At 36.1% G+C, this 13,860-nt stretch overlaps 1 protein-coding gene across 4 annotated transcripts in view; it reads left to right on the top strand.

Annotated features, from left to right (window-relative positions):
* The window catches only part of DMC1 (DNA meiotic recombinase 1), a 46,885-nt gene that overhangs the window by 25,336 nt on the left and 7,689 nt on the right, over positions 1-13,860 (top strand). For all 4 annotated transcript variants that reach the window (XR_013179303.1, XM_077168828.1, XM_077168829.1 and 1 more), the window contains exons 9-12: positions 2,634-2,725; positions 3,069-3,142; positions 3,280-3,394; positions 3,755-3,815. Coding sequence is in view for 3 of the 4 variants with exons in the window: in XM_077168828.1 (XP_077024943.1) it covers positions 2,634-2,725; positions 3,069-3,142; positions 3,280-3,394; positions 3,755-3,815 (342 nt within the window). In the remaining variant the exon portion in view is untranslated. The remainder of the gene's footprint in view (positions 1-2,633; positions 2,726-3,068; positions 3,143-3,279; positions 3,395-3,754; positions 3,816-13,860) is intronic.

Genomic DNA, 13,860 nt, shown 5'->3' with positions numbered 1-13,860 from the left:
CCCATGTAAAACTTGGAAAAATAAAAAGTGGGCAGTTAAAAAAATAAAATAATTTTTTAAAACTTAAAAAAAAAAAAGAGCAATTGTAGTTGGGTAAGATGATAGAACCTTGTTGCAAATAAGCATTAAGGAAAGTAGGCAGTGGGTAGTTGACCAATGAATGAAAGGAGAAATACAGTTATTGAAGGAGGTATCAGGTAAAAAAAATATTAGTTTTAATAATAAGGAAGACCTACACCAGTTTGTGAGGTCATTGACAGTGAAGACCCAGCCTACTTTTTCAGTCTTGTTTTCCACTATTATCTTACTTCAACTTACTATTCTAGTCAGACTGATCTCATTGCCTTCTAAAACATGCTTTGTTATTAAAATTTGAAAACATTATACACCAGCAATTATTTAGATTTAACGATAAAGATTCTTGTTTCTTTGTTCACCATGGTTTCTTGCATCCCAAATCTTCTTTCTTCTATTTTTGTTTTCCAGGAGTACCTGCTCAGGTAATTCTTTCAGAAAAGCACTCTAAGTGGTAAACTTTGAGCCCTGGAATGTCTGAAAATACCTTTATTTTGCCTCTCATTCTTGAATGTTAATTTGGCTGGTTATAGGGAAATTTACAATGTATATTTCTATCTTATTTATTCTTTGCTGTTCCTTCTGCCACCTTTCAACAACTTTGAATCGTATATGTTCATTAAAACTTTCAGTTCAAGGCCCACCTTTTCTAATCTTCTCCAATTACTTAGCCTTGTCCTTCCCCATCTTCTATTATAAACTTTGCTGTCTATCATACAGAAGCCCTTATTCAGAATGCCAAGCATGAGAAGGGGCTGTTGAAGCATTACAATGTGGGGAAGGAGGATAGAATGTTGCATAGGGCTTTAGCAAGAGGGACTCAGATGGAGGCCAGCTAGCTAGTTTCAGAAATGGTTTGTCAAGGATGTCTCTCAGAAAAAGGAGGTATTCTTGCAAATTAGCAGCCACTGTTTGGGCAATTTGGATTTTATCAAGGGGGTAGTAAAGGAAACTGTTAGAGGCTAAGTCATATTCAAGAGGGGTGTAAGAGGACAGCTGTGGGGGACAAGGACACATGAGAACCACTGTGGAACCTTTTCAGTTCTTCATCATCTCTCATACATACTGCTGTCTCTGTATCTTTTTCTTCCTGTGTTCACATTTTGTCTTCTTAATTATGTTTTGAGCTTATCTAGGGCGTGAATTGTTCTATGACTCCTTGTACCCTCCACAGTGGCTTGCACTGGTAGTTGGTTAATTTGGTTATTATTGATTACATAAAATAATTGGTTAATAAGTATCTGTAAATTTATTTGAATTTCCCTTACGTTAAAACCCAACTTTTATACCTTTGGTCACGTAGTATCTAGATTTTGTAGAATCTGAGATGGTGAAAAATGTATTTATTATCTCTTCCAATTGCTTTTCTTGACTTGCCCAATGAAAACATGTACTGGGTATATTCAGGAGTCATGGAAGATTTTAGTGACTGCCACTGAGGCAGTAGACTAGCAAGCCCACACCGTAGGAAGAATATACAGGGTGTATTAGGATATAGATGGCTGGGAAATCCTAGAGACAATTCAATTGAACATTTATTGAACTATTTGCAAGTGTCATAAGTAAGATTATAGTTACTTATAGTATTAAGATTACAGTTACTTATAATATAAAGTAACTGTACAGTTACTTTATATTATAAAGCATAAGCAAAGTGAAATGAGACCTGAGACATGCATTTTATCTTACCTTCAGAGGACACACTGTAGACATATTGTTAAGATCACCAAATATCTAAAGAAAAAGGTTTATTACTTCTTTTTTGGTTTATATAGATGTAAGGGGTGATTAGCATCTTACGGAATATCTTTGCAGGCACACTGATATCCCCTCCCACAAATTCACTAATTTCAGAAAGTTAAGGCAGCTCCTTTAGAAGAAGATGGGTTTTAAACCCTAAAAAACTGAAGAACGCTGGGTCAATAACTCCCATTTGAACCCTTGAAGTTACTTTTTTGACCCTTTGGTTCATATAGTTGAATTTATCATTTGTTACAAACACATGACTAATGTATATTAAACTATTAAATATTGAAAAAGAGAGGAGTATGAAGACAGTGAATTAATTCATGTTGAAGTGTCTTGAATTATAATTGAAAGTTATCTTCCTAGCATAGATCTATTTTTATAGAACTGAGAACAAAAGAGACTCACAAATCTGTTTCCAACTCTTCTCTTGTAACTGATTTGCTGCATGATCCTGAGTCATTTGTCTAATCTCTGTCAGTGTCCCTATTTTGAAATGAAGAAAATACAGGCCATATCAACTAACTTCCAAGGTTATTGTGAAGATTTTATAATTTAATATTTAAATTCATTTTACTGCCTTGCCATTTCCATGACATTTATCACTACTTAAGGTATTCATAAATTGAAGCACTATGAAAAATAAAATCTGGGTACAACTAGAAGATTATTAGCATCCTTCAGAATACCTTTGCAGGTACATTGTTTTGCCTCCCTGTTAATTTACTTACTTAAGGTGTTATTTTTTATAGTTGTCCTTTTAACTTTTTTTGGAATTGATTTATTGGATCCTTAATCTTGGCCTGCTCCAGCCGTCCAGACCGCCTTCGGGACATTGCTGATCGCTTCAATGTAGACCACGATGCAGTTCTGGACAATGTACTTTACGCACGAGCATATACTAGTAAGAGGTCCATGCAAGTGGAGGCTTGGGTTATTTTAAGATTGGCAACACTTATTTACTATTTGATCAATACTGAACAACGTTTTGACAATGTTCTTTTCTCTTTTAATTTTGCTGTTCTCCAAATTAATTTAATCAACCCCAATTTTATACGATTTTATTACATATAAATCAAAAATACTCTTTGAAATTAGAATAATGTTCTTTTGGGATAATGTAACATTTGGAATGTAAGCCATAAATAATTAAGAGAATCCTTCAAGGGCCAACAATTCATAGATTTTGTCTGGCTCCCAAGCTTCTTCTAGCTTTTATAACATTGTCTCACTGCATTTCCTACCAGGTGAACATCAGATGGAGCTACTTGATTATGTAGCAGCAAAGTTCCATGAAGAAGCTGGCATCTTCAAACTATTGGTAGAAGCTTTAAATATTCCTCTCTCAAAGAGCTATTTAGCATACTATTTTTCGTTATTTGATTCCTATTCAAATTAATACCTTTATTCTATTTCCAAATGCAAATGCATGTTTATTTTTATATTAACCCTGTGCAGATCATTGATTCAATAATGGCACTTTTTCGAGTGGATTTCAGTGGTCGTGGGGAGTTGGCTGAACGGCAGCAAAAATTGGCCCAGATGTTGTCACGACTCCAAAAAATTTCAGAAGGTAGATCTTTTAAATAAGTGATGCTATCAGAATAGCATCTAGTAACTATGTTTGCAAATAGACTTTTCACAGAAACTCAGATTGATGGCAGGAGATTATACTTATTTAAACAAAATTAACTTCATGGGAATACAATTAATTTTTTCTTAATCAAATATACTGATACTAGTAATATAAAGTATCTAAATGGTAATAATAATAACTAAATAAATTAATTTCTGTTATCAATGAAAAAATAGGTATATGATCTTGTTTATGATAGCAATTCATGGGGCAATTTTTTAAACTCTGAATTCTAAACAATGAACTTTAATTTATATTGTCCTTCTCTTAGTTCCTTAATTTTATTTCTTGATGTAGAGTATAATGTGGCTGTGTTTGTGACTAATCAAATGACTGCTGATCCAGGAGCAACAATGACGTAAGCCCCTATTTTCTGCTTTTGTATTTCACAGAGGTTAATATCAAGAGGTTAATATAAAGTTACTTTATAATGGTAAATATCACTTTTTTGTTGTCCAGAATCTATTTTCTAGTTCTTTGTATAATAAAGCAGTAGTTTAACCACTTGCAGAGATACTATGGGTTCCTCTTTTGTCTAGGGCTAAAGCAGTATTGGAGGATAATAAGAAAAAGATCCTTGGGAAATTTTAAAATCTCCCCATAAATGAATGACTTCTGCTGCACTAACAAGCTGTTTGTTAACTTAAAACGAACAAGCAGACCTCTCTGCATGATATATGTTACATATGTTTATAAGAGGTCCTATGAGCGAAGTCTTCTGTTTAAAGAAACAGATAATTTCAGTCCACACTACACATACTCAGAATGTGTTGACATATTTGTGCATGTAACATAACTGTTGATGGCTCTGCTTCAGAGATAACTGGTGGTGATTAGAGGGGCTGGGAGAGCTAAAGTAGAGTGGTAAAAAGAGAAAATTCAAAGAAAAGTTGTCACTGTCAAAAACTTTGAGCATTATATATCTAAGTAGGCAATCAAAGTAACCCTGAATCTATGCTACTACTTTTTGTTCACTTTTACTTTTTAAATATTTTTAATTGAGGTAAAATTCATATAACAGAATTAACCATTTTAAAGTATGCAATTCTGTGGCATTAAGTAAGTACATCCATGATGTTGTACAACCACCACCTCTGTCAAGTTCCAAACCATTTGAGATTACTTTTTTTTCTCTTTTTTTTTTATTAACGGAAAGAAAAAAAAAAGAAATTAACACAACATTTAGAAATCATACCATTCTACATATGCACTCAGTAATTCTTAACATCATCACATAGATGCATGATCATCGTTTCTTAGTACATTTGCATTGAGATTACTTTTTAAAAGATTTTTTCAACAACTTTTTATTTTGGAAATTTTTTAACCTGAAAAATGTTGCAAGAATAGTACAATGAATACACAGATACCATTCATCTAGGTTCATCAGTTGCTAACATTTTGCCATATTGTTTTTTCTCTCTCTTATATATACTTGTACATATAATTTCATATATGTATATACAAGCATTCATACTCTTTATACACTGGTACATATACCCATACGTATATATATGTATTTAGGGGTCATTGAATCATTTAAATTTGAATATATGTATTTTTTTCACTCCCTGAACTAACAAGAATTATTTGCAGTCATTCTGACATTTCACCTCTTAAAACTTCAATATATCTCATGGCATAATACTGTTATCTAATATACAGTCATATTCAAATTCCAATAATGTCCCATATTGTCCCAATGGTGTCCTTTATTGTTGTTCAGTTTTTTGTTTTATGTTCAGAATCAATCAAGAAACATGCATTCCATTTATTTGTCTCTTTAGTTGCATTTAATCAGAAGAGCTCCTCAGTCTTTGTCAGGCATTTATGACACTGACCTTTTTTTAACATTTTTTATTGTAAAATATAATGTATATACAAAGCAAAGAAAGAAAAAAGAAATAATTTTCAAAGCACACGTCAACAAGTAGATACAGAACAGATCCCCGAGTTTGTCATGGGCTACTATTCCACCATCTCAGATTTTTCCTTCTAGCTGCTCCTAAACACTGGAGGCTAGATGGAATATTCATATAGTGATTCAGCAGTCATACTTGTTTGTTAAATCCTATTCTCTCTGTTATACCTCGTCCTCCCCTGATCCCTCTCCCAATCCATAGGGATCCCTGGGCAACACCCGTTCTGACTTTTTCATGTTGAGAAGCGGTATTGACACTAAAGGATAGAGGGATGTAATTAATTGATAATCTTGGAGAGGCTTCAAATTGAGGATTTGTCTGACCTAGGAACCCTCCGGGAATGATAGGTTCCAGGAAAGCAAACTTAGTGCATGAAACCTATATAGAGTCTCAATTTAAGCCTTAGATGTTCTCAAGAGTCAATAGGAGTGGGTGGGCCACAGTGGCTCAGCAGGTAAGAGTGCTTGCCTGCCATGCCTGAGGACCTGGGTTCAATTCCTGGTGCCTGCCCATGTAAAAAAAAAAAAAAAGAGTCAATAGGAGTGATGCTGGTTGGAGTTTAGCAAACCATGGCAATCAGCACTATCTAATTGAAGCTTACATAAGAGTTGCCTCCAGAATAGTCTCTCAACTCCACTTGATCTCTCTTGGCCACTGATGCCTTATTTTGTTTAATGTCTCCTTTCCTCCCTTTAGTCTGAAAGCTGTTGTCAATCCCTCAGTGCTAAAACCAGATTCATCCTTGGGAGCCATACCCCAAGCTACCAGGGAGACATTCACCCCTGAATGTCATGTCCCATGCAGGGGGGAGGGCAATGACTTTCCTTGTAGAGTTGGACCTAGAGAGAGAGAGAGGCCACATCTAGGCCACAAAGAGGCTACCTGGAAAGAACTACTCTCATACCTTGCCATAGGCAGTCTTAGCTTCTCCCCCACAGAAACAAGTTTCATGAGGGCAAGCCTCAAAATCAAGGTCCATTATCCTGGGAGTCTCAAATGGTTGAGAGGGTACCCAGGGTATTCCCAGATGGAAATGACACTGACATTTTTTAAGAACACAAGCCAACTGTTTTGCAGAATATCTCTCAATTAGAAGTTGTATGTTTCTTTTCAGATTATTTACAATGTTAAACATTTTTGGCAGGAGTGCTACATAAGTGATATAAGGCTTTTCAGTGTCTCATATCAGGAGCATATGATGATATTTGTCCCATTATTAGTGATGCTATTTGTTGTATAATTGAGATGCTGTTCACAAGATTTCTCCATTGTAAAAGTACTTTTTTCCATTATAATTAATCAGTAATTTGTGGAGTGATACTTTGAGATCTTGTTCTCTAATAATTATTCATCCATTGGTTTTTTTTTTTTTTTTTTTTTTTTTTTAAGAGAGAGGGAGGAAGGGAAGGAAAGACAGAGAGAAGGAAGGAAGGATGGAAGGAAGGAAGGGAGGAAGAAAGGGAAACATCTTTAAACATTTTCTTGTTTTATTATATTTTGTTTGTTTGTTTGTTTTTTACATGGGCTGGGGCCGGGAATCGAACCGGGGTCCTCCGGCATGGCAGGCAAGCACTCTTGCCCGCTGAGCCACCGCGGCCCGCCCTCATCCATTGGTTTTAGCATCCATTGAAGTATCAATTGTTGCTCCAGTATTTGCAATATAGAGTGATATTACTTGAAAACTGAGGTAATACATCAAATAGTAGCAGATTAAGTGAATCATTGATATATATGTTAGAAGATATTTGATATGCTGGTGTAAATTCTATAAAATGTACAGAAATCAATGTGTCTCTCTTTAGGCATTTTCTTTTCTATTTACAAATCTTCACACCCATATATTCTATAAATGGTGTGCAATCAGTGGCTCACAATATCATCACATAATTGTACTCATCACTATGATCATTTTTTAGAACATTTGTATCACTCCAGAAAGACTCATATATCCCATACCCCTTACCCTTCCCTCTTTAGGCATTTTCTAAACTAACCCTAAGAGTTTTGCTGCATCTTCTACAGTTTGATAAATTTCTCACTGTTCAGTACCCTCTTATGAGTATTATCTGTTTAATGACATGGAATTCTAATGTGAAATATTAACTACACAAATTCTATTAAACAACTTTAAAAGAGTAGGAAGTGGAATCAAATAGTCACTTTTTCAACAAATATCTATTGAGAACCCACTATGTACTAGGATTCTAAGAATTTACTAGTGAACCAAGGAAACAAAAATCTCTGGCTTCATAAAGAAGAAAAATAAATGATGTCCATTTAACTCCAAAATTTAAAGTCTTGGTAGGTCACAGTCCTTGAGTGATTTAGACAGTCTTCTCTATTTTGTAGGAGCATTCTTCACACAAAGAACCATTTTAAACTAAAGAGAAATGGTAGGTTTTTAAGACTCAGTTTAAAAAGAGAAAATGACTCATTTGCTCAGAGGGAGAAAGTGGGTTGCATTCAAATAAAGCAGTACAAGTTAAAGAGCAGTGTTCTTCCTTCAGGTGTGGGGACAGAACATTGAAGAGGTCAAAACTGTCCATGTACAATTAGAAGGCAAAGGGATGGGAAATTATGTGAGATAAGGATTTTCCTATATTTGTGGGACACTTCAAAAAGAATAAAACAATTTTGAATTGACTCTAATAAGACATTGAAAAGAGATAAGAAAGATGGTGGAAAGGAAATAATTGAGGAGAAGGGAGAGGCAAAGAGAGCAGAGGAGATGTATAATGAAGTGCGCTAAGCTGAGAGCCTAAGAAGATAGCAAAAACTAGTATTGTTTCTGGTTAAGCTGGTTTGAAACATCATCTTCTCCACCTACCAGGGTTGTAAGGAAACAAAGTTCACTATAATTGGTATATTCTAACGTATATTTAATTATAACAATATAAATTAAATGCATGTCTACATATAAAACACATAAATTGTCACAACTAAATGAGAAAAAAAACAGGACAGTTTTAAAGAAACTGATATCAAATGCTATTTTAAAAGCTCCCAGAAAGAAAATATCTTTTATCCTCAGTGTTGAGGAACTCTAAGCTGCAGCTTGCCTGGGGCCTGTCAGAGTAATATCACTATAATTGGTATGAGTCCCCAAGAACACTGACAATAATTGAGGCTTATATCCCATGCATTACACTTGATGGCACATCGTATTAAAAAGGAACAGAATTATAGAGGCAAGGAGCTGCTGTATGATACAGCAGAGCAGTAGTTCCTAGGCAAGGCTTACAGACACAAATTTTAAAATTGGAATGATCCAGTTGATGAAGGCCTGGGAATAAAAAGTCAAAGTAGCCACCTGGAAAACCCCACACCGGGGCAAATGATAAGATGAGCAGTGAATAAGACCATGATGTTACTACCTACTTCATTTGCGTATTAGGTTTGTTAGAACAAATGTCATCTTAGCTCATTTGCAGTCATGTTAATGTGCAATTTATTCTTTAAGGAATATCACCTACTGATTCGACATTATTAGCATACATTAAACGGCAATATGGTTAGAGGAAAAACACTGAACCAGAGTAACTAGCAGTGGTGACCTTGTGCAAGTCATTTAAAGTCTTTGAACTTCTCAAAATTAAGAGAACTTGGGCAGGCCACAGTGGCTCAGCAGGCAGAGTTCTCACCTGCCATGTCAGAGATCCAGGTTCGATTCCCAGTGCCTGCCCATGTAAGAAAAACAAAAGTTAAGAGAATTTATATTTAATGATTGCTTATTGTGTGTCAGGTGCTTTCTTGCATCATTTTATGTTCTTACGTTACCCAATGTAACTCAGCTGCCTTGGGCCTACCTGTTTCTAATGAAGCCAATCTATATTGTTGCATCCCACCCACCACACCACACCCCCACCCCCAAAAAAGAATTTGACCTTGCAAATGTTGACAAAAATAGAAGTTTTTATGCATATTTTGGGAGAAAATAAAAATTCTTGAACATATTTTCCCTTTTTTAACCATCTCTACTCTTTCCCCCAAATTCTTCCCTTTTGATTGTACTCCTCTCTCCCCATTTCCCCTAATCCCAAAGCTCCTCTTCATTCTTGAGCACACCACACTCAGCCTTTCTTTCCTTGGCAAACCTCTTCTCAAAATCCCATTTGTGGGTGGGCAGTGGTGGCTCAGTGGCAGAGTTCTCACCTGCCATGCTGGAGACCTGGGTTTCGTTCCTGGTGCCTACAAAAAAAATCGCATTTGTAAGCTTACCCCATCAGCAAATAAAAAGCACCAGGAGTGCATCTTATCTCTCAAACTTGCCCTTGCCTATGCACCTCAAGGCCCACACTCCAACCACAGTTTGCTGAAGGTGTTATTATTATTATTAATTTATAAAGGAGGAAACTGACGCCCAGAACACTTAAGTGCTTTCCCTATCACACAATTTTAAAAATGGGGAAGCCAGGATTTCAACTCAGTTTTCTTTTACCTCAAAGCTGATGTTCTTCTAGTCTCTCCCCAGAAAAAATATCCCCTTCCCTATATGACAATTTTCGTAACTTGTAGAGGCCCATCACCATAACACTTTATTTCTATGGCCTCAGTACCCTAATTCGAAGTTTGGATGTCGGGCTGTTCTAGGTTTTAACCTCAAAAATATAATATGCTGCATCCTGTTCAACCAGAGGAAGAAATGAAACAATCTTTCTCAGCCCCTCTATTTCTAATATCCACCCCCATCTCTTCCTCCTTCTCTCTGTGTTCCCCATCCCCTGAGAAAAGAAGTAAAGAAGAGGAGAAGAAAACACAAAAGAAGGGGAAATGAAAGGATAGGCTAAAGGAAGGATGTGGGTGGTTTTCTGAAGCTGTTTTTACTTGGTCAGAAATAGAAGTAAATTAAAGCCCTCCAAAAGACTGTGAAATGCTATTACACCTTCTTTTACTTCACCTCAAGACTTGGTTATAACCAGCAGAATACTCAGGAAGCTCAAAGAAGCTTCAGTTTCTTGGTCTACATTCCACTGAAAGAAAGACTATTCTAACTGAACTGATCAGTCAAATAATAGTTTTTTGAGGATTTTTTACATGCCAAGATTGCTTTAAAGATAATAGCTAATGTATATAAGTGACCTGGCACATTTCTGGGCACATAGTAAGCTCACAAAGAGTTGTATCAAAAACATCTTGAATCCTTATCACAACCCTAAGAGGTAAGATCTTTTTATTCCCAATTTACAGTTAAAGAAACTGAGGTTCATAAAGATTAAGAAACTGGCTAAGATAACATAAGTAATATAGTGGTTGAGTCAAGATTAGGAAAGCAGATAAGTAATAATAATAATGGTAGTTATTGTGCTAATGCCTTACCTGAATTATTTCATTTTATTTTCACAACTACCCTACCAGTTAGATACAATTTTTATCTAACATTTAAAATTAAGAAACAGAAGCTAAGAATAATTAAGCAATTTTCCTGAGATTATGCAGCTTGCTTCAGGATTTGAACCAAGGTCTGTCTAACTCCAAAACTTATAAGCTACACTGTATTTTGAGTTAGTGGCTGACTGGGCAAAGGCCAGCATGCTATCACTTCAGAGGCTTTGCAGGGATATATCCATTAGCCAGTGAGTTGACCATGTTCATAATCTGGCAGCGTTTTGATTTGGTTGGACTACTGATAAACAGTCCAGCTCTCAGAGCACATTCACCCTAATCAAGCTCATGAAACTCAACAAAAGACTAGAGTCAATTTTATTGATGGTGAAAAATGTAACTATATTCAAGGTTCATGTGACCAGCCTCCCTCCCTGTAGGCAGACTGCCATGGTAATCCAAATTTTAATCCACAGTTGTTTGCTAAATATGAAATTCGAGCAAATGGAAGTTATTAGATGAGATAGTGGCTGCCTCATCATAAGAGCTTGATAGATCTTAGTTATTATTATTATTAATAATAATATCTATACCAGAAAGGGAGAGTCCATGAGTCTCCTAAGCTTATTTGAAAAATTTTGTGAATGTATATATACATTTTTCTGAGGGAACATCTATATCTTTTATTAAATTATCAGAGGTATTAGTGATCTAAAAAAAAGTTAAAAGGCATAACTTCTACACAGAGTCCTGAACACCTTCATGGAGCAACAGAATTTGAATTGGCTTGTAATTATATTCTCCCAGAGCTGAAGCTGTTATGCTATGTTGAAGTTTATTTTGATTGCATATAATCTTTTACTTTATGAGTCATTTTTTAGGACATTTTCTCCCTATAATGCTTTTTCTCTGTGTTTCCTTTGCCATTTTGCAAATCCTATCGTTTATTTCCCCTTTAGTTGATTAAAAATCATGTACCTTTGGAGATGGCATCTGTTCTAGTTTGCTAGCTGCCAGAATGCAATATACCAGAAACAGAATGGCTTTTAAAAAGGGGAATTTAATAAGTTGCTAGTTTACAGTTCTAAGGCCAAGAAAATGTCCCAATTACAAGTCTATAGAAATGTCCAGTCAAAGGCATCCAGGAAAAGATACTTTGGTTCAATAAGGCCGATGAAGTTCAGGGTTTCTCTCTCAGCTGAGAAGACACAGGGTGAACACAGTCAGAGTTCCTCTGTCATCTGGATGGGCACATGGCGAACACGGCATCATCTGCTAGCTTCTTCTCTTGGTTCAAGAAGACTGATGAAGTTCAACATTTCTCTCTCAGCTGCAAGGGCACCTGGCGAACATGGCAGCATCTGCTAGCTTTCTTGTGGCTGTACCAAAAGGGCTCTCTCCAAAAAGTTTCCTCTTTTAAAGGATTCCAATAACAACTCCACCTTCAGTAGATGGAGACACACCTCCGTGGAAATCATCTAATCAAAAGTTACCACCCACAATTGGGTGGGTCACATCTTCATGGAAACAATCAAAATGCTCCCACCCAGCAATATTGAATGAGGATTAAAGGGCATGGCTTTTCTGCGGTCCACCACAGATTCAAACTGGCACAGCATCTTAACATTGAGGCTCTGTATGTAGAGTAATCATTGACAACACAGTGCCTATTCTCTTCCATGGCTAAGGAACCACACTGGTGGCAGCAAACAATAGCATGCTAAGGAAAAAACTATGGCTATTATCTAGAATCACCCGCTTCCTGCTCTTCTTTAAATTGTAGTGGGGGGGGGGGGGTTATTTCAGTTGCCAGGAATCCTATCTCCTTTTGCACCTTCTGTCATATATCTTTCACCAATCTCTGTAAATCCTTATGCAGTCCAACTAATTTGCTTGACATTTTTGTAGCTTCCGTATCTTTTTACTTTTTTTTTTAGCTCCCCTATATTAAGTTCAAAAAATATTTTTGAGCACCCACTCTGTAGCTTGGTTGCTACAGAGCTGAACACAATATAGTTTGTTTGCCCTTAAAGAGCTTAGTGATAGGGGATGGAGAGGGATTGAGGGAAAATATAATAAGTGCATAAATCATAATGCTAAAGGCATAACTTGAAAAGTGCAATAGAAAAGCATAAATACAGTGTTTTCAAGTTCAGAGTTTAGAACCCGGTTGAGAATATCATCAGGGCCACAAACAGCCCTTCTCTACAGAACACAGGATCTCTTCAGGACCCTGAAGAACAACCATGAGGTAGGGTGCCCTGAAAGTCTAGAGTCATTCTAGCAAAAGGGTAGCATGATCTGTAAACATTAGAGAGACAATTCACCTGTTTAGCTATTTCATCTGAAATATTTTATTGCTTAACTTCAGCTGCCTTAATAAAGCAACTCAGCTTTCTAACTTCTTAACTGTTTACTCTGCCAGTCTCCTCTGCCCAGTTGCCACTTTCTTGATAGAGACTCACTCCAAAACTCATTCTCTGTTCTTGTTCCTACACTTGGACCTGCTGAATCTTAACAAATCCTGTCTAACCTCAGCCAGGGAGCTTATGTTACCAACCTCTGAGCCATTTAATCAAGCACCAGTTTATATTAACAGATTCCTTTACCAGAGAGATTCTTTATTCCACCAGTTTACAAACTACATATTCATCAGCAGGCCAGTCAGCCGCATACTCATACCAAGAGTCAAGCTTAAAGTAATCAGTATCCTGAACATCTTCATGGAACAAGCAGAATTTGAATTGACTTGTAACCATATTCTCAGAGCTGAGGCTGTTGCATTTTATTGCAGTTTGTTTTGATCAAATATAGCCTCTTTGTTTATGCTCAGTTCCCTTTACTGATGATTTCTAACCTGAGGCTTTCTTCTGCATTGAGATGATCATTGTTTTTTTCCTTCATTCTATTAGTATAGTTCTTATGTTGGTTGATTTTCATATGTTGATCTACCCTTCCATATGTTGAACTATCCTTGCATTTCTAGGACAAATTTGACTTGGTCATGGTGTAAAATCCTTTTAGTATGCTCCTGGATTCAGTTTGCTAATATGTTTTGAGGATTTTTGCAATTAGACTTTTTTTAAGCATGCACTGTTAGGATTATTAAGACCATTTCACTTCTTGCCACAAATATATTTCCAACATTATTCTCACTGC

This window comes from Tamandua tetradactyla, chromosome 7 (assembly GCF_023851605.1).
Source record: "Tamandua tetradactyla isolate mTamTet1 chromosome 7, mTamTet1.pri, whole genome shotgun sequence".
Lineage (NCBI taxonomy): Eukaryota > Metazoa > Chordata > Mammalia > Pilosa > Myrmecophagidae > Tamandua > Tamandua tetradactyla.
This window is presented reverse-complemented; position numbering and strand designations above follow the sequence as displayed.